The 24,789-nt window shown below is 53.0% G+C and overlaps 1 protein-coding gene across 1 annotated transcript; it reads left to right on the forward strand.

The window, feature by feature from the left end:
- Positions 1 to 11,001: 11,001 nt before the first annotated feature.
- On the forward strand, positions 11,002 to 24,384 carry LOC119877844 (leucine-rich repeat-containing protein 15). Its single transcript, XM_038583242.1, has 2 exons — positions 11,002 to 11,071; positions 18,911 to 24,384. Exons 1-2 carry the CDS (start codon positions 11,002 to 11,004, stop codon positions 20,665 to 20,667), a joined length of 1,827 nt encoding a protein of 608 aa, XP_038439170.1. The 3' UTR covers positions 20,668 to 24,384.
- The last annotated feature ends 405 nt before the right edge of the window (positions 24,385 to 24,789 follow it).

Below are 24,789 nucleotides of genomic sequence, written 5' to 3' on the forward strand. Positions count from 1 at the left end.
ACCCCGACGGGGACTTGATTCCGGGACCCGGGTCCCGCCCTGGCTACCACACGGACGGCCCTGCAACACCCGCCTGTCCCTCAGGGCCCTCCAGAGTCCCCTTCACCCTCCGAAGGCTTGCGTCCGCCCGCCCTCTGGCCCCATCCTGGCTGAGCAGACCTTTCTCTCTTCCGTCCTGCGTGACTCACGGGGGCAAAGAGCATTTCTCCTGAAGGGGCTGAGCCTGGGTGGCGGAGGGCCCTCCTGAGAAGTGCTGAGCCCTCGCTCGCAGGGGCTGGCATGGAGGATGGAGTCTTCAAAATACGGATAATTTAAGGAATGTTTTCTTCGTTATAAAAATCGTCAAGTCACACGGAGAAAATGTGAAAAAATATATAAAAGACAAAATTATAGGGGAGGGAATGATGGCTCATATTCCCATCACAAGAGTGAAGTCAGCCTTCCTCACAGGCCCAGACACACCTGCTGGGCAGGGGCCTGAGTCTAGCCCCCAACAGCGGGGTGGGCGCTGTGACCCACGCACGGCCAGGTCAAGCAGGACCCGGCTCATTTAGATCGGGTTTGTGTGTTCTTTATTTTTGATAACGTCTTCAGAAAGGCCTAATTTTTAAATTTGTAGACGAGCTTTTTGTAAGTTGAACAAGGTCTTCAACTCTGTCCAGCGTAATTCGATCTGGGGACTGCTGTGTGTGTGTGTGTGATAAACTATACGTAATATAAAATTTACCATCTAGGGGCACCTGGGGGCTCAGTGGTTGAGCGTCTGCCTGTGGCCCAGGGCGGGATCCTGGGGTCCCGGGGTCGAGTCCCACGTCGGGCTCCCTGCAGGGAGCCTGCCTCTCCCTCTGCCTGTGTCTCTCCCTCTCTCTGTGTCTCTCATGAATAAATAAATAAAATCTTAAATTTTTTTTTACCATCTTAACCATTTTTAAGGTACAGCTCAGTGGCATTAAGCATATTCATATTGTGCAACCATCACCACCATCCATCTGCAGAACTTTTCATCACCCTCAACTGAAGCTCTGTCCCCACGAAGCATCACATCCCTGCTCCTGCCTCCAGCCCTTGGCAGCCACCGTTCTGCTTCCTGCCTCCGTGAATTAGACCACTTTCAGCACTTCCTAGAATTGGTATCATGTTTGTCCTTTTATTTATTATTATTATTATTTTTGTCCTTTTAGACCCTTGGGTGGCTTTCACCTCTTTGGGTGTTGTGAATAATGAATGCTGCTATGACCACGGACGTACAAATAAGTGTTTGATCCTTGCTCTTAATTCTTTTGGGGTGCATACCTCGAAGTGGGATTGCTGGATCCGGGGCTAATTCTCTGTTGAAATGTTGCAGGCGCTGCTCTACAGTTTTTCCAGAGCATTTTACGTTCCCATCAGCGACACACCAGGGTTCCAGTTTCTCCACGTCCTGGCTAACACTTATTATTGCCCATTTTTTGGACCGTAGCCATCCTAATGGGTGTGAGGTGGCATCTTAACCGTGGCTTTGGTTTGCATTTCTCTGATGACTAGTGATGTTGAGCTCCTTCTCAGGTGCTTATCGGCCTTCGGTGTGTCTTCCTGTTGAAATGTCTACTCAAGTCCTCGGCCAGTGTTTTAATTGAGTTGTTTGTTTGAAGTTGCTTCTTCACGTGTGAGATCCTCTCTCCTCCACCCACTGCTCCCAGGCTTGACAGCCTCTGACCAAATAGCCTCCTCGGAACACTTGTGACTCTAAACACATCATCATCATCATCATCATCATCATCATCAGGAACAGAACGCTGGAGACCAAGGGCAGTCTCATGACACTTGTCCTTGGAGAAACACTACTAATGACCAGGTATGGATGGAGATGTCCGGTAGCTGTCACTGGGGGTTTTAAGAAGGTGACTGCCTGTTTGTCCTACTGTTATTATTCTATGTTTCGTCAGTGTTTCTGGCTTCATTCTTCCCACAAGAGGATGGATGATGTGCGGTACTTCAAATAGACCAAATTATGCTCCTTCAGAACAAGTAGGAAGATTATAAAGTCCTTTCCTCAAAGACTGCCCTTTTCACACAAGATAAAAAGCAACAATCTTACAAGAAGGGAGGGATGAGGAGGGGAGAAGAGCCCTGCCATTTACTGAACATCGACTGTGATCGGGACCTGAGCTGGGCAGTGCACTCGTGATCTCTCCTTGATCCTTGCATCATTCCCATCAGGCAGGTTGTTAGCCGAGTTCACACAGGGGGACCAAGAGGCTCAGGGGTGGGCTAACTTGCCAAGGTCAATCAGTGACAGGTAGAGGTGGAAAACCCCCTATGAGTCTGAGCACTTTCTGGGACAGTGAGTGCTCCTGCTCCTGCTGCCGGGACCACACCTGGTGCTAAGGTTGGCGTCGAGAGCCTGTTTCAAGAAGAAAACACCACTTGGTCGATCTCTGCTCTTCTCAGTCTCTCCTTCTCTGCTGGACGTTTCCATTCTACCTCCGACATGGTTAATCCCCTGTCATTCTAGAAAGCCAAGACTTGCCTTCTCTCCAATCTCTCCCTCTGGGAACCTGCCTCCTACGCCTGCTCCTTCTACTCCCTTCCCACACCACTGAGAGGTCCTTGTCATGGGCTTCCCTAGACCCACTGACCTTACCCATTAACCACCCATTATTTTTAAACTCTGCTCCCCACTGCCCCTCCAAACACTCTGTCCTGCTGCCCCTAAGGCCATCCCTTTGGTTGACTCTTCTTCCTCTGTCTGCCTCAGTAGTAAGTGGGGGAAATAGGCTGCCATTTTGAACATCCTTCTTACATCGCTCTGCACCCAGACCCCTTGAGACTCTAATGGAAGTTATGAGCTGTCTCCTTGGAAAAGTGTACAGCACATTTCCACGTACCTTACATGCAATCTCAGAGAATTCATAGGCTGCACCTTCTGTACTTGAGGTGCAGAGAGGCTGCTTTAATGGGTGGGGCTTAAGGACTCCAGATTAAGTGCCATTGCTGGACCATCTCCCCTTTATCTGTTTTTTCTTAGACCATTACCCCCACCCAGACCTTTCTCCTCAACTCAGATCCTGATTTCAGGCTCCACGGGACAGTCCACATTATGGTCCCACAGGGCTCAAACACAGTCTGTCCAAAATGAGCCCACCCCCTTGCTTCTTACTGCCTTCCTCCACTCCCATGTTCTCTGGTCTTTTTTTTTTTTTTTTTTTTTTTTTTTTTTTAAGAGAAAGAGCATGAGGAGCAGCAGAGGGAGCGAGATAATCTTAAGCAGGGTCCACACGTAGCACAGAACCTGACTCGGGGCTCAATCTCACCACCCTGAGATCATGACCTGAGCCAAAATCAAGAGTCAATGCTTTAACTGCCTGAGCCACCCAGGTGCCCCTCTGGTCCTCTTCATGGTACCCACCATCCACTGGATCACCCATGCTGAAAGCCTGGCTGTTCCTTTCAGGCTTTTTCTCTTTTATCACCCCTGGCATGGATTGCTAATAGCCTTCCAAGGGCTGCTCCCCTCTACCTTTACAAAAGTTTTAATTTACATATGGGGCTCAACTCAAGACTACATTTCCCTTGCAGATAGGGGCAGCCACATGACTGCATCCTGGCCAATAGGTTATGAGTGCAAGTGATGTGTAGAGTTTTAGGTCATGTCTTTAAAGAGAAGGACAGAGCCCTTTCCTCTTTCCTGCCTTTCCTTTGGCTGGAATATGAATGTGAAAGCGGGAGTGAGAACAGCCATTTTGGAGATGGATTGAGGAGGGCTGAGCAATTGGACAGATGGGGTCTTGGTTCCTGATATAGTCAAGCCACCATTCTAGGCTTGATGGGAAATAAACATCCACCTTGTTTAAGCTCTTGCTATTTTGGGCTCACTTTCTCATGGTGATCTAACCTGTATTGTAACAGCCCCACTGTATCACCCCACTTCCCACCATAACCAAGCCATCACCATGTTGTACCAGTTTCGCTCCTGTTATCACTTCCTGATTCAGTCTCCTCTCCACTCTCACTGCCCTGTCTTAGCTAAGGCTTTCAGGGTCTCCCAGCTGAGCTATTGCTATCTATTATTTATCAAGTATTCCTACAGTCTCCCACCCACACCCCCCAGTGATCCATCCTCTATGCTGCTGCCAGAGCTATCCATCCTCCATACCTGTGTTTCTCAACCTCAGCACTGTTGACATCTCAGTCGAAATAATTCTTTGCTGAAGCGGGCTGCCTGTGCCCTGGGGGTGGGGGGAGCAGCATCTTTTGGGTCTGCTCAGTGGATGCCATTTGCATTCTCCAAGTTGTGACAACCAAGAGTCCCCTAGGGGAGGAGGGGTGCAGAATCACATCTGGTTCCTAAGCAACTGCCGTCCACCAGTCTGACTCTCTGTCCCTGGCTTCACCTTCCTGTGGCCCTCCATGGCCGACAGAATGAGTCCCAGTTGGTGAGGCCCTTCCTATGTTGCAGCCTGCCCTCTTCCCAGGATGGTGTTTCTCCTAAGCCCTCATAGACACCCTGCTCCCCAGTTATCTTGAACTATTTGCCACCAGCTGAAGGTGCCAAGGTCTCTTGTGCCTTTGAACCTTTGCAAATGCTATTTGTTCTTCTCAGAGGCCCAAACACCCATTCACCCTCCCAGGCTTCATCCAAGGGTCACCTTCTGGAGGAATCCATCCTCCCATGGCCCAGGAAGGCTGGGCAGCCCCCTTGCATAGCCCCATCCCACATGTACCTTACACTCGAATATGACAGTTCACGTATCTGAGTGCCCTTCAGGACGAACTCACTAGCCAGGCCTGCCACTTACAGAATACTCAGTTTGCTGAGTGAATGTGGGGCCCCGTGGGGAGCAACCAGGACAGTTGAGGGAAGGGACCATGCATGATGTGTCTAAAGGAGTATACATCAAGGAGGCTTTGGAAGACAGGGAACCTGTTCATGGGCCCCAAACATCTGAGGCAAAGGCTTCCAGGTGAGGGGAGGCACCTGAGGGGGGAAGAGAACCTGTTGGTGGAGGGCCCAGGGAGGCAGGTTTCAGTGTAATAAAAAAGTTTGAAAGAATAAACTGTGTATTTTTTGTCTTTTAAAATAATTGTTCTAAATAACAAATAAAATAAAATAAAATAATAAAATAAAATAAATAGTTGTTCTAATGATCCATGCAGGGCAGTTCAGGAATGCATTTTTATTTAAATGCAACATAAGCTGACACGCAGTTATAAAAAATCTGTGTCCATCACTGTTCCCTCCCCTGCTACTGCCGCAGGGTTTGAGCACACCCTTTTGCACCCTTTCCTGGGAATTTATACATTTATAGCCTCAGAGATCACATCTGCGCATGTGTGTACACGTGTGGGTGAACATACACGTGTGTGAATAGAAAACCTAGCTGTAGATAGACATAAAACCTAGAGATGTATAACTGGATGAAATTTTCTCTTGCCCGCCCTGTTCTTTCTTGTTCCTCCTCACCTGTGTTGGGGAAGTTTTTTCAATAAAACGGAGAAAATGGGCAGAGACTTGGATGACCTCCGATGTTCTCGGGCCTGTTAGGAGAGGCTGTCCGCATGAGTGACAGGGATGGCTGTTCGTTGGTTTTTGAGATTCACTGCTTTGAGGACAACCTAAAAGTCCTCCTTCAGAGAACAGCCGGGGCCTTGGGAATGAGCGGGAAACCTTAGGGGAATGAGAGGAGGTGGAGCCTCTCCGTCTTCTCTGCCTCCAAGAGAGCAGGGCCACTGTGTGGGGAGCAGCGAGGGCAGCAGAGCAGAGTGACCTGGGGACGGAGAGAGGCTATTGCTACCCCAATTTACATTCCCACCCACAGCATGCGAGACCACCCACGTCCTCACCAGTGCTGGGGGTTCTCCATCTTTCTATCCTGCCAAGCTCCCCAAGGGATTTCACTGTGTGGACCTGACTTCCCCAACCCTGAATGGACCGAGCAGGGCCACGACTCCCTCTGTCAAGGGTGCTGTGGAGAGACTACATGACCTCCAGTTCCCTGGATTCTGTGCTGATTAACTAGATTTCAAGAAACATGCACAAGTGAGAAAGATTGGACTTCTCTGAAGACTGGGGGCTACCCTGGCCCCTTTGGTTCTCCCAGGGGGTCTGGAAAATGAGCCCTGTGGTGTACAGGGTGGTAAATCAGGTTTTTCCTTTCACCCACAGATCTCACTTCTGGGGGCTTCCGGGGCCATCTCGCTTTCTCTGTAGCAGAGGGTGAGCTTCCCCATGAAAGAGGGGGTCTCAGTGAGCTAACGCTCAGAGGTTCTGTGCTGGATCCCTATAGCCACCCTCGATCTGGGGAACTGATCCTTCCTGCGTGGGTGGTTACTCTATTGGAACCCATGTCCTGTCATGAAGACCAAAGAGGATGTAGGTGCTTTGAAAACTGGGTGCTTTGTGGACAGCCAAGGGTCCCCCGTGAAACCTGAAGCTCCTGCCATACTGTGCTTCCTGCAGTGTGGCTCTGACTGTGCCTCTACTCTCCTCCAAAATCCTCAGGGTCTCCCTACAAAGGACATCACATCCCTCAGGGAGCCATCCCAGCCCTCTTCAGGGAGATCTGACACATTCCTGGGCTCCCTCTAAATTCAGTGTTGGTGGAGAGCCCTTTCTCCTTGCTCTGATCTGATGATTTTCCTTAACTCACTGCTCCCACATTTCCAGATCCCGCTCATCATTTAAGGTCGCCTTCTGCATGAAACTCAAGCTGTCTCCCTCCAAACGATCCCACATTTACCCACCTTACGCTGAGAACTTCACTCTTGTGGACTTCTCAAAATCCTTACTCTGCACCAGTTTAAACACAGCCACACTTCTATCTGTAGCAGTTCCGTGTGTTTGAGCACACTGTGGTGGGAAGAGCACACAACCCACAGTCCAGGGTTCGCATTTTGTTTCTGTCATTAGGCATATGATCTTGAGGAAATTAGTTAACTGCTCTGGGCCTTAGTTATCCTATTTGTAAAAAGGGGGCAGTTGCTCCCATTCACAGGATTATTGGTAGATCAGTGGTTCTCAACTATGTGTGTGTGTGTGTGTGTGTGTGTGTGTGTCTGTATTCACAACCCGTAGAGACATTTTTGGTTGTTACAAGTTGGAAGGGAAGCTACTGGTATTTAATGGGTAGAGCCCAGGGATACTTTAAAGCATCCTATAATACAGACACACCTCACTTCTTTGCACTTTGCTTTACTGCACTTCACAGATACTGCATTTTTTACTAATTGAAGGTTTATGGCAACCGTGTGTTGAGCAAGTCTATCAGCACCATTTTCCCCACAGCATGCTCACTTCATGTCTCTGTGTCACATTTATCAAAATTCTCAATCAATTCTGATTATCAGAATCAAAAATTCTCGCAATATTTCGAACTTTTTCATTATTATTATATTTGTTAAGGGGATCTGTAATCAGTGATCTTTGATAGTATTTAGTATGGTAATTGGTAATTGCTTTGGAGCACCACAAACCACACCCACATGAGACAGTGATCTTAATCCATAAATGTTGTGTGTGTCCCGAATGCTCCACTGACCAGCTGTTCCCCCATCTCTCTCCCTCTCCTGGGTCCTCCTCATTCCCCGAGACACAGCAATATCGAAATTAGGCCAACGAATAGCCACCACAATGGCCTCTAAGTGTTCAAGTGAAAGGAGGAGTTGCACATCTCTCACTTTTAATCAAAAGCTAGAACTGATTAAGCTTAGTAAAGAAGGGATATTGAAAGCTGAGATGGGCCAAAAGGTAGACCTCTTGCACCCAATAGTCAAGTTCTGAATGAAAATGAAAAGTTCCTGAAGGAATTTAGGAGTGCTACTCCAGGGGACACATCACTGATTAAAAAAAAAACCAGCCTTATCGCTGATACAGAGAAAGTGTGAGTGGTCTAGGGAGAGGATCAAACTCCATACAACATTCCCTCAAGCCAAAGCCTAATCCAAAGCAAGGCCCTAACTCTTCAGGTCTATGACGGCTGAGAGAGCGGAGGAAACCACGCAAGCAAAGTTGGAAGCTAGCAGAGGTTGGTTCATGAGGTGTAAGGGAAGCAGCCTCCTCCTTAACACCAGCAAGGTGACGTGGCAAGTGCTGGCGTGGAAGCTACAGCAAGTCATTCAGAGGATTAGTTCATTGGTTCATTAATGTACCTTCCCCTAGGGGGTACATTAGTTCATGATGGTGGCTCCCCTAAATAACAGGCTTTCAGTGTAGACAAAACTGCCTTCTCTCGGAAGAAATGCCCCCTAGGACTTCCCCAGCCAGAGACGAAGTCCATGCCTGGCTTCAAGGTTCAAAGGACAGGCTGACTCGTGGTAGCGGCTAAGGCAGCTGCTGATGTGAAGTTGAAGCTAATGTTCGTTTGCCGTTCTGCAAATCCTAAGACCTTTAAGAATTATGCTAGCTCTACTCAGCCTATGCTCCCTACATGGAGTAGCAGCACCTGGATGACAGCCCATCGGTTTACAACATGTTTACTGAATACTTTAAGCCCACTGTTGAGACCTACTGCTCAGAAAAAAAAATCCCTTTAAAAGTATGACTGCTTGTTGATAAAGTACCTGGTACCTCAAGAGCTCTGATGGGGATGGACAATGAGGTTTTTATGCCTGTTAGCACAACATCCATTCCACAGCTCAGGGATCAAGGAGTCATTTCTACTTTCAAGTCTTATTATTTAAGGAATATATTTCATAAGGCTATAGCTGCTATAGGTAGCAATTGCTCTGATGGGTCTGGGCAAAGTAAAAACAAAAAAATTTTTTTAAAGAGTGTCTATGCCCAATGTGGGGCTTGAACTCATGACCCTGAGATTAAGAGTCACATGCTCTACTGATGGAGCCAGTCAGGTGTCCCTGGGCAATGTACATTGAAAACCTTCTGGAAAGGATTCACCATTCCAGGGCCATTAATAACATTGGTGATTCCACATTAACAGGAGTTTGAAAGGGGTTGATTCCCACCCTTATGGATGACTGCGAGGGTCAAAGACTCCAGTGGAGAAAGTAAGTGCAGATGTGGGGGAAACAGCAAGAGAACTAGAAGGCAGGCGTGAGGATGTGACTGGATTGCCGCGTCCATTCATGATAAAGGCTGAATGAATGAGGTGTTGCTTCTTACGGATGAGCAAAGAAATTGGCTTCTTGAGATAGAAACTCCTCCTGGTGCAGATGCTGTGAGGATCGTCGAAATGACAACAAAGTGTTCAGAATATTACATCAACTCTGTTGATCAAGCAGCCACAGGGAATTGGCTCCAATTTTGAAAGAAGTCCTGCTGTGGGTAAAATGCTATCAAACAGCACTGCGTGCTGCAGAGGAGTTTTCCCTGAAAGGAAGAGTCCGTCAATATGGCAAACTTCACTGTTGCCTTCTTTTAAGCAGTTGCCACAGCCACCCCAGTCTGCAGCTGCCGCCCCCTCATCAGTCAGCAGCCGTCCACACCGGGGCTGGACCCTCCACCAGCAAAAAGGCCATGACTTGCTGCAAGTGTGGATGCTGGTCGGCATTTATAGCAAGGCAGTGTTTTTTAATTAAGATCTGTACATGTTCTAGACATAATCCTACTGCATACCTAATGGACTTCAGTACAGTGTAAACACGACTTTTACACGCACCGGGAAACAAAAAAATTCATTGGACTGGCGTTATGGTGATGCTCTCTTGTGGTGGATTGAAACTGAGCCGGCAATGTCTTCCAGGGATGCCTGGGCCTGGGCCAGCTGCTCGCCATGAAGAATCCGCTGGCCCTGAACATCAGTCGCGGTGAAGGTGGGAAACTTGGTACAGAGAGGGGACAGGGTGCCTGTGGACCCTAATTGCCCGCAGGCGCTTCGCAAGTGTCCATCCTTCCTCTTTCCACCCCGAGGGTCAGCTCTTCCTGGGCAAGAAGAGGTATGATTTGTGCCTGTTGTGCACGTCTCCTAGGGCGCAGTGGTTGAATGTTAGAGTCAGGAAGCAAGGATGGAAGATAAAGGGGAAGTGCTCTTATTCTAGCAGGTTCTAGGGAAAGGCAGTTGATGCCCCCAGTGTGGGGATGAGAGGCGCCAGGGTAGTAAGAGGGAGGGAGTTCTCCAAGTGGAATAATATGGAAAGGAGGCTGGTGGTTGACGAGCTGGGGCTGGGCGCCGCCGGGAGACCCTGCAAGCCGCGCGTGTCCCTCTCGGGCTCTTGTCACTTGATGGAGGTGGCGCTCTTTGTTGCGGTCCGTGAATCACGGTGCCTCCGCCGGGGAGGAATGTGCCTGATTCAGGCTGCGGGCTTTGACCCCTGCCAGCCGCCCAAGTGGCTATTTCGGTAATAACACCGCGGCTTTTATGTCTGCCTTTCATCACAGGTCTCCAGGCGCAGCGCAAACATTAATTAAGGCTCCTGGCGTTCCAGGAGGCAGGTGTGTGAGTGTCACTGTCCCCATGTAGCTGGGAGGGTAAACTGAGCCGCGGAAGGGCCGGTGGCTCAGCCCAGGGCAGCTCTGCCTTCCTGAGGCTGCGATTTGGAGGAGAAGCCGGGGTGTCGCAGCCTCCCCACTGCCACTGAGACTTCCTTCTCTTCTTCCCCAGGCCCTCCTGGTCCTACCGAGGACAGAAATGGTTTCCTGCCCCCATGAGGGCAGCAGGGAGGGGGCTTCAGCGCAGGGGTGGAGAGCGGGGAGCCTCTCATTCTTGCACAGGCCCCTTTCCTGCCTGCGTGGCACCTCTGAGGTGGGGGTGGGTGTGGGGGTGTGGGTGGGTATGGGGGTGGGGGGTGGGGGTGCCAGTTGGGTTAGGTAGATAACACTGTTCTTGCCAATCTTCTGGAAATTTGGAATTACTTGGAATACAAAGCTTGGAGGACACAGAGGGGAGACCCGCTTCTTCCCTGGGGCCCAGGCGGCCGAGGCCAGCAGGGGGAGAGGGAAGCCCGGCCTTTAAAGCCCCGGGCCCGCCCCTCCCGCCCCTCCCGCCCCTCCCGCCGCGAGCGCGCCCTGCCCCGCGGTGACTCACGCCCCCGAGGTTTAAATACGGGCCGCGCCGGGTCGCGGTGCTCATGCTGCAGCCGCGAGGCCGGTCCTGCTGTCGCTGCCTCTGGTCCGCGGCGGGCGGGCGCCGAGCTGCTGGTAGGTGGGCACCCCCCCACCCCGGGACCTGGGATGCGCCCCCCGGGATGCGCTCCTGCTCCTCGGGATGCGGGACGTGCTGCGGGATGCGCCCCCCGGGATGCTCCCCTCGGGATGCGCCCCCCTCCATGGGCCCCAGCGGGATACGTCCCTCGGGATGCGCCCCCCGGGATGGGCCCCCCGGGATGCGCCCCCCGGGATGGGCCCCTCCGGACCGGCCCCTCGGGATGCAGAACGTGCTGTGGGATGTGCCCCTCGAGATGCTGAATGCACTCCCCCAGATGCTCCCCTCGGGATGCGCTCCTCGGGATGCGCCCCTCAGGACGGGCCCCTCAGGATGCTGGATGTGCTGCGGGATGTGCCCCCCGGGATGCGCCCCTCGGGATGCCCGATGGGCCCTTCCAGATGCGCCCCCCCCCGGGATGCACCCCCCAGGATGGGCGACCCGGGATGCGGAATGCATCCCACCCCGGGATGACGCCAGGAGGGGCCAGCGGGGCACCCCCCTGAGGGAGTGGGCCGGTCCTCCCCTTGCCCAGCCAGCCCCCCCACGGACCAGCCCCCGAACCACGGACCCTCGGCACCCCCTGAGGTCGATCTGGGGGTGCTGACCAGATGTTCTGCAGAGCCAAAATGCATTGAAAGTTGACCAGATTAGCGCACCGGTGACCCCTCGAGTTTACCTCTTTCTGGGACTAGCTCTGCTTTGGGGAAGAGTTTCTCTTTTCCAGAGACTCAGGTTATTTGAACCCTCCTTTCCCCAGCGCTCGCTGCGGGGGCGGTCCTGGCCTGCCCAGCGTGTGGGTCGGTCTAGGACCAAGGAGGGCTCCCCGGAAAGACAGATCTGTCCTCTTCAGGGGACTTAGAGTTGCCACAACAGTGGCTGCAGCCGAAGTGCTGTTGCTGGGTTCAGATTCCCAGTTTGGACTTGAGCTGTGGTCTCAGAATTGCTTCGGGCCCTAAGTCTGTGTGTGGCTTAGGCACCCCTGTTCCGGGGGCCCCCTCTGGGCAGCGGGTCACGTCGGGTGTGGCCAGGCTGCTGTCCCCAGCAGGGGAGCAGAGCCGGGGATGGGCTTGTGATGCGGGTGGCGTGATTTAACACGGTGACTCTGGTAGCTCTCCTGGCATCTCTGCTCTAATGCAGAGGCAGGAGCAAGGCCAATGAACCAGCTGAGGAAAACCAGAACTTTTCTAGAACTTTCCCACCTGTGCCAAAGTGTGAGAGCCAGTCTGCCTCCAGGGCCAAATGTGTTACCCCAGGGCAGGCTGCGATGCTGGAGATGGTGTCTCCCAGCCTGAAGGTGCTGGATGCCTGCCTCCAGGATTCTCTGGAATTATCTCACCCTCCCCAGCGGCTTCCAGATGTGCTGGCTGCCACTGCCTCCATAACTGAGAAACTGTCGCATGGCCGTCACCTCTTTCATTGTACACTGGCTGGACATCCAGGTGCATTCCGGGCCAGACAGGCCCATTCGCCTGTGGTCTCGAGTCGCGCGACTCTACAATGGTGAGACAAGCCTGTGAGAGAGGTCGGGGGGCCGGGGGGGGCCCCCGAAGCCTCCCGCAGGGCTGGCTGGCTCAGTACCTGCAGGGGAGTGGGCTGCGGGGGAGCAGAAGTGGGGTGAACGGAGGGGAGGCCGTCCCACCCGCGTCCGGCCAGTGCACATCCAGGCTGCCGGCACGTGGCAGGTGGCCTCCCGGAGGCCTGCCGGTGAGGGAACTACTGCGAGCTCCTGGTCTCACTGCCTCGTCTCTGGGCTTTGAGGACACGGGGTTTAGAAACTGCTTCCGAGGTGCTTGGTGGAGGCGTTCGTCCGCCTCTATCTTATGCGGGTGCATGAGGTGTCACCCTGAGGACGGGCTGTAACTTCTTGCATCCAGGCCCCGAGCAGGAGCTCCTTGCTCCGCTGGCAAGTCGGTGTCTCCTGCCGCTTTTGCCACGTTAATTGTAGGTCCTCTCTGGCCTCTGCAGGAAGCCCTCCCTCCCCTAACCCTGGGGCTGGAAAGGACTTGCTTTTTCTTACTTATTTTCTTTTTTAAACAAATGAACAATATTTTGGCTTTGAAGGTCCAGGAGAGATGAGGTCAATAATGGGGCCAGGTGGGGAACAGCTGTCCCTTGGGGCTTCAGGGTGCTTTGTATTTAGGGTAGAGCATTCTTAATGTGGGCAAATCCCTGAAGGGACCGTGTGTTGAGATTACGGGATTAACACTTTCGGGCAACCCCTTTTGTTCCTTCTCTCTACTATTTCAGGCCCCTCATGTGAAATTGAGCTATAGGAGCATCAGAGCAGCTTTGAGGAAGAACAAACATCCCTCCAAACTGTGGAGCCTGGGAGTTGGGAGGAGCACTTGACCCTGGTTAATAATGCTGGGCAGCTGGCAGGTGGAATGTATATGAGCCTGGGATCATTTTGGGACAGAGGGAGTAAAGCTCCCTCCCCCCACCCCCGCCCCTTCCAGGCATTGCTAGACACATGGTTGATAATGTCCTGAATCCTCATGATGAGATTCAGGGATTCACTGAGCTCTACGCTTAGGTAGAGTCCTGATCTGGGTGTCAGAAATCTTCAAATGACTGTATGACCTTGGACAAGTCCCCTCCTCCCTCTGCGCCCCGTAGTGTAACCGTCTACAAAACAGCCAGGTGGTTTGACTGGAGAGCCTTAAGAGCCCTTCCACCTCTGAGGCCCGGGGCTCTGAGCGCCGCTTCTGGAAGTGGCCTCCACTGCTGGGTTCAGTTTAGCTCCCATCTCAGATTTTTGCCGGGGGGTGCAGAAAAGGGCTCTGGAAGGGAATATTCATAGAGGTCGCTAAGCGCAGTTGTGGCCCAACCTTCAGCCTCCCTGATCCTCAGTTCAGTCTCTCTGTCCGTGGCAGTAAATGACCCAGGTCATGTGTTTAAGCTGGGCTGGACCCCAACGGGGGCTTCTGAGTGTAGACCATAGGCACCTGCAACAGACTCACCTGGCAGAGCACTGGGCCCACCCAGACAGAGGAGTCAGGATCTCTGTGGGTGGAGTCTCCAGAAGTCCTGATTTTACTCAACAGCAGAGCAAGCAGGAATTGTCAACGACATTTATTGGGCATCTGTATTGTGCCAAGAACGACTCCAAGTGCTTCCCAGGCAGTGCTCACCTCGGCCTTACAGCCACACTGCTGTGAGGTCAGTTTTATGAAGCAAGTGTTCCAGGATCTTCCAGGTGATTTTATGAACTGATTTGGGGTGTAGGGTGGTTACCCCCTGTTTAGTGAGATGGGGATGTCTGGCTGCACTGAGCCTCTCAATTGATGACTTCAGACTCATTGGGCTGAGCATTGATGAGCAGCTTTTAATTTTTTTAAAAAATTTTATTTATTCATGAGAGACACAGAGAGAGAGGCAGAGACACAGGCAGAGGGAGAAGCAGGCTCCATGCAGGGAGCCCGATGCGGGACTTGATCCCGGGACCCCGGGATCACCACCTGAGCTGAAGGCAGATGCTCAACTGCTGAGCCGCCCAGGGGCCAGATGAGCAGCTTGATCGAGACCCATACTGGCTGGAGGGGGTGGATCAGAACCCCTCACAACTCCCAGGCTGCCACCTCCCTCAGCTGGATTGGGCAACGTGTCCCTGCGGATGACACCATGTTTAGGGAGACCTCTCCGGGAAGAGGGCTCCGCCCAGTGAGGGAGATCTTCTCTCTGGGTCTCAGCTCCCCTCAGTGCCCTGGATGGTGGCAGGACCAGACACTCACTCCTGAGTCCCATGAAATGGCTCTTGGCTCTCTGGGTGCCCTGATTAACACATGGGTTTGCCCTGCCGGGAACACTCTGAGACAATGTAGATGGGTGTGAGTTCCCCCAGCCTCACATGAAGGTGGCGCCAGGCCAGGTGGCGTTGTCAGCCATTTGGGTGACCTATGTGGGAGGGAGGATGGTGGGTCTTCAGGCCAGATTTCCTTTCTGTCTCTGGTCACAAGACATGAGGGCCAACAAGGGCCCTTGGAAGTCTTCACGGGAGGAGAAAGTAAGGTCCAGAGAATTTACCCAAACTCACACTCCAGTTTAGTGTCGGGACCAGAGTAGCAGCACATCTGTCTGCCAGGCTCTTTCCAGAAGCTTTGCTCCGTGGCACTGACATAGAAGGCATCTCCTCCCAGGGCATGTCATGTTTAAGGGATGCGAATGATGGTAATAAGCTGAAAAGGTGCCAACCCGCCAACCAACAAAGCCAAGGGCTTCGAGGCTAATTATGGGTTCACTCATGAGTCACAGGCAGCTCTCGCTGAAGGGACTCACAGCCCAAGTGCCTGGGCCAAGCGCTTCTACTCCCGGGGAGGGTCCGGGTGAGCTGTCTGTCTGTCTGCTCGGCTCACTGAGGTCCTGGGCCAGCGACAGACCCCAGGCTGGCCTGCCCCTTGGGACGGGGGCTGGACTGAGTAACTGCAGAGATGGAGAAGGCACTCGGCCGCCTGGGGAGGAGGGTATAATTAGGGTAACTTCGTGGGTCTTTAACTGGCATCTGTCACGGCTGCCAAGCGGCCCTGGGCAGCGTGGGCTATTAGGCGGCTGCGTGCCGGCTGCAGAGGGCCAGGGCCGCTGAGCATGCCCGCGCTCGCTCCCCATCCCGGCCGGGTGGCTGTCCAGGTGCCTCTGCGCTTCCCCCCAGGGCTCTGCAGCTGGGGTGTGGAGGGCCCCGTGGAGGGCCTCTGGAGCAGTCCGTGCCTGTGGCAGTAGCAAGTGCTGGAAAACAGGAAACCACCGCATGTGGTGCTGGGGTGGACTCCACAGACAGAAGGATTTATAAAAAGGAAAATCTGCAAATTCTTGCAATATTTGTCAAGCTGAGTGTGGTCCATTTTAAACAACAGTGGCTCTGTTCCCATAAGGGAATTATCATTTCTCTCTTCCTCCCAAGCCATGAGGCACCCTCCCCTGGCCCTGAGCCCTTCCTGGGGCTGGCTTGATGCCCCCACCCCAGCTGGGGAGCGCAGATGCTGAGAAGGTCTGGGATGGGTCCTCGGAGGGCATCGCATCCCACGCCCTCATTGACAGCTGGGGAGATTTGACAGACACTGCCTGGGGTTTGCCACATTATGGACCCAGAATTTAGTCTCTGACATTTAGGGTACGGCACCATTTTGAAGCATGCTGGGCAGAGTAGACATTAAAAATACGCAAGTACTAGCTCGCGCGTCTCCAGGAGCAAATAGAGCTGCACTTTTGTGAGTCAGTCCAGGGGTGTGAGTGTCCCCCCAAGCGTGTGCCAAGGGGAGGGGCACCCCCCACCTGCCCACATGGAGCCCTGGCAGCACAGGCACAACAGTCTCAGTAGCTGGATCCCATATCCTTGCTCTGGGACTCAGCCTTAGAATCCCGAAGCCTTGGGGAGAGGCGGGGCGTCCAGTACCTTACCAGGCGTAGGGATCTTCTGTGTCGCCTCCTTTCCAGCCTGTGGCTGCTCAGCCTCTGCTCTAACTCCATGGGTTGTCCATCCTGATTCAGACAAGCTCTCCTCAGTGGTGAGCTGAAATCTGCTGCCCCACAGCTTCGGCACACGTTTGTGACCCCTGGAGCCACAGTGACTCCCAGGGCGGTCCTTTGTGTATCCTTGGAAAGTGCCAGTAGCTTCCTTAACAGATCTCTTCTTCCAGCTCTCCGTGCATCCATGTTCCTTCAACGGATGCTCAGATATTCCAGTTTCTGGATCCCCTCACCATGCCCTTGCCCTTCTCTGAGGCCTTTGAGAGACTGGTTTGTTAGTAGCCCTCTTGACGTTTGGAGTGGCCCCGGGCACAGCAGCACAGCTGCGGCCTGATGAGGACAGTGCAGAGGAAGAGCATCGCTTCCCTTGTCCCACACTTCGTCCTTGCAGGTGCAGGCGAGGATCACACGGGTTGTGCTGGGCAGTCTCCTTTCTCTGTTACCATCAATGAAAACCTTAAGTCTTTGTCCTGGGGTGGGTGTTGAGACACTTTCTGGGTGCCCTCTGTAGACCGCTCCTTTCCTCTCTCAAGTTCTGGACCTGACTTTTGTCTGTGCGAGTTTGTCCTTGTAGTGTGTGTCCACGCAGAGGCCCCGGTCCTCTGCATCCCCAGGACTGTTGGCCACGTTATTATTCTTTCTTTCCTCCCTCATTTTATGTACCTATTCAAGTCCTTAATGCCAAATCACAACAAGTCAGGGCTTGGATGGTTGTGAATAAACGAAAAATCAAGGTGTGGGTGGATGAGGATGAACTTGGGTTCTGTCCCCAGGGCAGGCTTGTTGGGGGTGGGGAGGGTGGGCGCAGGAAAAAGGTGCATTGAGTTAAGACCAGGTTGGGAAGCCTGGATTATTCTGAGTTATGGGCCAGGTCTAGGACTCCGTGAGTTCAGGAAGAGAGACCAGAGAAATGCCTTCTCCACCCAGCCAGTTTATGCCCTACACGCCATCATTTGAAATTCCTTCCTCTGACTCAGGATTTTTGCTCATTAAAAGGAAGGGCATTAAAGTAACACTCAAAGTAATCACCCAAGAGTCTGGAGATCCAGGCTTTAAGCTCTGAGCCTCAGTTTCCCTGCTTCCTTCATCCCCATAAACAGTGGGAATGTATGTATGATCATCCATCCTGTTTGCTCTTCTCAGTGGTCTCAAGAGGGGGCAGAGGTTATCATCCCAACTTAACACATGAGGATGGTGAGCTTGAAGCTTCAAGTTTCCTTCAAGATCGAACAGCTAGTTGTGGTTCTTAACTATTTGTGGAGGGGGGCTCAGTGCCCATACCTCCTTCTCCACTGCATTGTATACATTATCTATAGTTATGTATGTAGATAATTCCCACCACCCCTGACCTCAAACATTGAACCCTTCATGAATTTGCTTCCATGCCCAGACCAGCACCACGCCTGCGGGAGCATCTGGCCCTACCACCTCTGGGCTCAAAGCGCATCGTGAGTTTTCCTGGACCTCCTCCATGGTTTGGTGTGGAGACTGGATCTGGTAGTACCAGAGGCAGGCCCCTCGAACTGGCCGAGCTGCTACAGCCCCTTCAGTGAGACGGGAAGTAGCGCAGAGAATGGTCTTTCATTGAGAAGGTGGTTTGAATTAAACCTAAATGAAGCACGTGCGAGGGGGTCAAGGCAAGGCCAGGTGGTCACTCACAGCGATGGGGGCCAGGTGGGACCCAGGCAGAGGGAAAAGCTGAGCTTGCCAGATCGGCAGTGCGTCCCGCCTTTGTTGGCTGCTGCTATTTTCCCAGCAGACCCCCAAATTTGTGGTCTTAGCATCTTCTTTCAGGTTCAGGCCCTATTTATTTGGTCTCATTTCCCATCTGTTTCTCCGGAGGAGGTCATGTTCAACCAGCAAGTTCAGGTGCTTTGGGGGATAGATAGATGCATCTGCTCCGGGGATTTTATAACCAGACAAGATACTGTTCCTGCCTTAAGGAACCTCTAGGGATGAAAGATGAACACCCCTGCCCTTGAAAAGCTTATTGGCTAGAGAAGGACACAGACAGGAACACAACACATGCCACACAGAGCCAGCCGGGGCACGGCCATTATGGGCACTGGGGAACCCACCTGCGTGGGAGGGTAACTAATGCTGATCACAGATCTGGGGAAGCTTCCTGGAGGTGACTGCGTTTGAGCTGGACTTGGAAGTACGGGCAGGACTCAGATAAGGACAAGAGTACTCTGGGTGGAGGCAGTTGCTTGGGCAAGGACACAGGGAGAAGGTGAAGACGCTTGATGACTAGACCACAGGTGGCGTAAGTCAGGGCGTGGTGATGGAGTTCAAAGGCAAGCCAGATGTTGGCTTAAACCCCCAGCAGTGCGGTGAGGTGATCCTGACTAGGTTGCTGTCTCCCCTTGCAGAGACCATGCCGCTGAAACACTACCTTCTTTTGCTGGTGGGCTGCCAGGCCTGGAGCGCGGGGCTGGCCTACTACGGCTGCCCAAGTGAGTGCACCTGCTCCAGAGCCTCCCAGGTGGAGTGCACTGGGGCGCGCATCGTGGCAGTGCCCGCTCCCCTGCCCTGGAACGCCATGAGCCTGCAGATCCTCAACACGCACATCACTGAACTCAACGAGTCCCCGTTCCTCAACATCTCGGCCCTCATTGCCCTGAGGATTGAGAAGAATGAGCTGTCCCACATCATGCCTGGTGCCTTCCGCAACCTAGGGTCACTGCGTTACCTCAGCCTTGCCAACAACAAGCTTCAGGTTCTGCCTATTGGCCTCTTCCAGGGCTTGAACAACCTCGAGTCACTCCTTCTGTCCAGCAACCAGCTGGTGCAGATCCAGCCAGCACACTTCTCCCAGTTCAGCAACCTCAAAGAGCTGCAGCTGCATGGCAACCACCTGGAATATATCCCCGACGGTGTCTTTGACCACCTGGTGGGCCTCACGAAGCTCAATCTAGGCAAGAATAGCCTCACCCACCTCTCGCCCAGGATCTTTCAGCGCCTGGGCAACCTCCAGGTCCTCCGACTGTATGAGAACAGGCTCTCAGAAATCCCTATGGGCACATTTGATGGATGTGGGAACCTCCAGGAGCTGGCCCTACAGCAAAACCAGATTGGTATGCTCTCCCCTGGCCTCTTCCACAACAACCGTAACCTCCAGAAGCTCTATCTGTCCAACAACCACATCTCTCAGTTGCCCCCTGGCATCTTCATGCAGCTGCCCCAGCTCAACCGTCTTACGCTTTTTGGGAATTCCCTGAAGGAGCTCTCACCAGGGATCTTTGGGCCCATGCACAATCTGCGTGAGCTCTGGCTCTACGACAACCACATCACTTCTCTGCCTGACAACGTCTTCAGCAACCTCCACCAGCTGCAGGTCCTGATCCTCAGCCGCAACCAGATCAACTACATCTCCCCAGATGCCTTCAATGGGCTGGTGGAGCTGCGGGAGCTGTCCCTCCACACCAACGCGCTGCAAGAGCTGGACGGGAGCGTCTTCCGCATGTTGGTCAACCTGCAGAACATCTCCTTGCAGAACAACCGCCTCAGACAGCTCCCGGGGAATATCTTCGCCAATGTCAACGGCCTCATGACCATCCAGCTGCAGAACAACCAGCTGGAGAACCTGCCCATGGGCATCTTTGATCACCTGGGGAACCTGTGTGAGCTGAGGCTCTATGACAACCCCTGGAGGTGTGACTCAGACATCCTTCCACTCCACAACTGGCTCCTGCTCAACAAACCCAGGTTGGGGACAGACACTCTCCCAGTATGTTTCAGCCCACCCAGTGTCCGAGGCCAGTCCCTCATCATCATCAACGTCAACGTTGCTGTCCCCAGTGTCCAGGTCCCAATGATCCCCGAGGTGCCCAGCTACCCGGAAACACCACAGTACCCAGACACACCCAGCTTCCCTGATACCACCTCCGTCTCCACTACTGAGTTCACCAGCCCTGTGGAGGACTACACTGATCTGACCACCATTGAGGTCACTGACGACCGCAGCACGTGGGGCATGACCCAGGCCCAGAGCGGGCTGGCCATTGCTGCCATTGTTATTGGCATCATTGCCCTGGCCTGTTCCCTGGTTGCCTGCATCTGCTGTTGCTGTTGCAAGAAGAGGAACCACACGGTCCTGATGCAGATGAAGGCGCCCAACGAGTGTTGAAGAGGTGGGCTGGAGGCAGGGTTGCGGACCAGTGGGACCACTGGAGGATCTGGGAATTTCATTGTCCTACCTCCACCCCTGGGTCCACAGAGCCACCCCCTGCTTCCTCTTGCTGGTCTCCAAGAGACCTGCCTGGTTCTCCTCTAGAGAACCACAGGAGAACCAGCTCTCGCAGGGCCTTCTTACCACCAGGAAGACCCAACTGGCCTTGGCAAGAACCCCACGGGGTTTCTAATTCACGTCCCCGGGCTTCATGTGAGAAAGCCCTCTCCACAGCCTTCACCAGCTCTCCTCTGACAAGCTCTCCTGGCCCATGGCCATGCTGGCCTCTGGACTCAGTTACCATTCCTGCTCACTTTGTGGGAAGAGTTCTCCATGGGGACAGCTTCTCTCCCAAGTAGGATGTAAGTTGATTTTCCTTCCTTTGCTCCCTGCCTTTGTGGCATGGCTCTCCCCTGTCCCCTCAAATGAAAGATCTCCCGTGAGTTTCCGCTCCTGAAAGCAGGGTGAGTTCTCTCCTCCCAAAGGCTCCCACCTGCTCGGCTGGCGTCCTGAGAGCTGCCAAGGGCCTGGCTGCAGGGTGTGAAAGAAGCTGCTCAGTTCCTGCAGGGAGAGCTGCTATCAGCATCTCTCATGGGGTCGTTACCTGGAAAAGGAAGAAGGGCACCTGTGCGGCAAGCCAGCCTTGTAGAGAAGATTTCCGAACTGCAAATTTTGACTTGAACATTTTGGTCCTTTGAGAAATAAGATCATGTAGAATGTCTGACCCCTAAAAACTCTTAAAATCAGCTTATTAGTACTAGATGAGAAAGCACCCTAGAACCTGGGGGTCCTTATGTTCATCCCAGGGTTTTTATCTTTTAGCTTTTTATTGAAGTATAACATGCATACAGAAAAGTGGGAGCATGGTTGTGTAGAGTTTGATGGATCTTCACAAGCAGTTCGCGCCTGTGGAATCAGCATCCAGATCAAGAAACTAGACATCACTAGTATCTTCCATCCTGGGCTTTGACTGGAGAGGACAGGCTTGTGGAGATGGGTCCCCATGAGCCTGGACGGCCCCTCACTGCCCCTGCCAGCCCGCCCTTGCCAAGGTCCAGCTGTCAGGGGTGGAGGAGTCAATGTGGGTGTGTTATGGCCTGGACAGGAGATGTAATCGGATCCCCACACCCCAAGTCACCCAGAACGGCCTGGTCAGGGTCGTCCTGACACCCCTTTCTCTGCCAGCCAGCTGTCTGCTGCTCATTGGAGGCCCCTCTGCCTGGGCCTTTTGGGCTTGCTATGCCTATGTCTGTTTTTAATTTTCACTTTCCATTTGGGGGAAGTGAAATAGTTCAGACATGAGAGCCTTTAATTGAACAGCCGAGTGTAATGGAACCTGGTAATCCTTCTAGTGTGGTAAGATTCTCCACCAGTGTTCCAGTCAGCTAGAAACTGAAGTTCAGAATGCTCGCATACAGTAGGCAACACCAGGCACACAGATGGGTCACCCTGGGTCTGGGGGCTCTCCAGAGTTCCTTCTGCCTGTGGCCTGGTTATAAGAGTTGAGTTGTTTGGTTCCTTGGGTTACAACCACATAAATACCTGCTTTCATCACCCTCCCTGCTACACACATATTTATGCTGGTAAAGAAACTGTGTTCATGGCAACTCATGTTTCTGTCTGGACAACTGGTCTATCAGTCCCAAAGTAAAGCAGTGAAATGGAGAACTTCAGGTCTCTGCCCAGGAAAGAGCTGCAGCCAGTGCTATAAGCATTTGAAAATCCTGACTGGAAAAAAAGAAAAAGAAAATCCTGACCAGCTCTTCCTTGTTTCCTCTGTCCCACAAAACAAATAAGAAATCCCCCGAGGTCTTAGCAGCATGATGCTGACAGGCCCCCAACAAAAAGGGTCCAGGAAGGGATGTACATAAGAACTAGCACACTGCATAGTTTTTACTCTGTGTCCCGGAGAATCTGGGAAAGATGGGGCCTGTCAAAGGCAAAAGACATCTCCCCAACGTAAATCTGGGTTTCCAAAACGTTTTCAAAATGTTTATAGCAACCGGTGGACATGTTCTGAGACTTGCCAGGACCCAAGAGGAAGTGAGCCCAGAGCCTGGGGCATGGGCATTTTTCCACCCGATGGTGGCCTGCCCAGTTGATTCTGGGGCCTCCGGGGAAGCTGGGCTGCTTTCCTCCAGGGAGAAGCATGTACTCCTCGAGGTGTTCCTTAGGAGCAGACGACAATGTCTCATTGTGCAAGGGTGCAAGCGGGCCAGACATGGCAGTGAGAGGAAGGAGGCATCCTTTTCACCTAGAAGGTCCCGCCAATCTGAACCCAGAACGCTTGGGTATTTGTGGCATTGGCCATGACTTTGGAGTTCCTTTCTCGCGGGCCCAGGATATCAGCATGTTTCCCCAGGCCATAGGCTAACCTGAGGGCAGCTGTCCTGAGATGTCTCCCTGCAGGGCACCCCCCAGTGGGGGTGGTGAACCCGTTACCCGACCCTTTGAGCTTGCCTGCTCCTTCCTCCCATCAGAGTGGATTGGATGGAGCCATTGGGTCTCCTCTTCCTCAGCGGGGCTTTGGCCTTTCTGAACCATGTTGTCTGGTCAGGGAGCTACCAGAAAAGCTGGATGAGGTTTCTTTTCCAGTAAGACATTGCATCTGCTCACTTCTCAGGACTGGAGTGAGCTTCCTGGTCCCCCAAAGCTGAGGTAGGCCACAGAATCCACTTTAATTTCCCCATTTGCCTACCGGCCCCTAGGATACCTTGCCAGTAGCAGCAGCCTCCATTTGGAGTGAAGAGTCAACGTAGGAGGAAAGAGAATAAAAGCCAGTTGGAGCCACTGTTCCTCAAAAACACTTAGGGTGTCTAGATACCCTTTAAAGGACTGAACGAGCATTTTCTTTTTAAGCCTGACAACACCCCTGTGCATGGGTACGACGGTTATCCCCTGGAGCTGGGTCTAAACTCACTCTTTCTTCTGCAACGTTATTCAGCGGGCTGTGGGTTTTCTTCTCTTCACGCTTGTACAAGACCCCATGGCCTGTCCTGGGCTTTCATCCATAAAGAAGAGGAGGGCCACTTGCCTGTGGCTTCCTACAGTCTGAGCCGTTGGCACCTGTTTGGTACTGCGTGGATCGGAAGCTTGTCAACACAGGAGATCCCTAAGCCCACCCGTCCGTCAAGGAAAGAGCAGTTTCAGGCAACTGTTTCCACACTCAGGAAGCTTACGGAGAGCAGGCAGCGAGAGAGACCTAGAGACCAAGCGCCGGTACGCAGACCCCGGCTGGGTCCTAGCCTCTAGCTACAAACCGCCCAGAGTCCAGCCCACGGGTCCCACAGCCAGAACCGAACCCGAGACCCCGAGCGGTTGGGGAGGTGGTGGGGGTGGGCTCGGGGAGGAAGCCCTCAGTGTGGTTCAGAGAAGGGGCAGGCGCTTCTCCAGGCCAGACTTCGCTCAGCTGTGCTCTTCCTCCCTCCCCCGAGGAGAGGTCACTGCACCACCCAGCCCGCTGCCTTCAAAAGTAGATGGTGTTTGCCTCGCTTAGGGAATCATTGCAAATAGTCCCAGGTGCTTGGTGACGCATTTAGAAATTTCTAGGCCCCCAGGGTTTTATAGACTGTGAGCCCTGGAGGGCAGGGTTGGGGGACTGTCTTTGCTGGATGCTGCCTGTAACAAATTTGGTGTACAGAGTCAACAATAAATGGTATACGCAGGACAACTGAGCGTTGGGTGTCTCGGCTGTGGAATCTCCCACCTGCGGGTTCTCCTCTTGTACGTGCGTGTAAGGCTGACCCAGACAGACCCTCAAGGAGAAGAGGCGCTGAGCCTGGAAAGAGACCTTTGGAAAGTGAATGGGGAACAAAAATGGAGTAACAAACGACATTTATCGGCCGCTGTCGTGGGAAGGAGTCTTAATAGGGTCAAACCGTTTCAGAGATGAAGGAAGTGAGATCGAGGCAGGAAATGAATCTGCTCAAGTCTTAGTGAGCGAATTAATGCCGGAGCTCACGCCGCAGGAGGTCTCCGGACTCCCAGACTGGGGATTCTTCTGCGTCACCAGAAAGGCTATTCATTTAACCTGCATGCACATGCATGTGCACGTGTGCACGCGCACACACACACACACAC

The sequence above is a fragment of the Canis lupus genome, chromosome 33 (assembly GCF_011100685.1).
Source record: "Canis lupus familiaris isolate Mischka breed German Shepherd chromosome 33, alternate assembly UU_Cfam_GSD_1.0, whole genome shotgun sequence".
In the NCBI taxonomy this organism is placed as follows: domain Eukaryota; kingdom Metazoa; phylum Chordata; class Mammalia; order Carnivora; family Canidae; genus Canis; species Canis lupus.

What these genes read in the sequence shown, in the direction of transcription:
- LOC119877844 (XM_038583242.1), top strand. Translation starts at nt 11,002, where the DNA reads ATGCTGCAGCCGCGAGGCCGGTCCTGCTGTCGCTGCCTCTGGTCCGCG. An exon ending in GGGCGGGCGCCGAGCTGCTG is followed by an intron (nt 11,072 to 18,910) that starts GTAGGTGGGCAC and finishes CTCCCCTTGCAG; the next exon opens with AGACCATGCCGCTGAAACAC.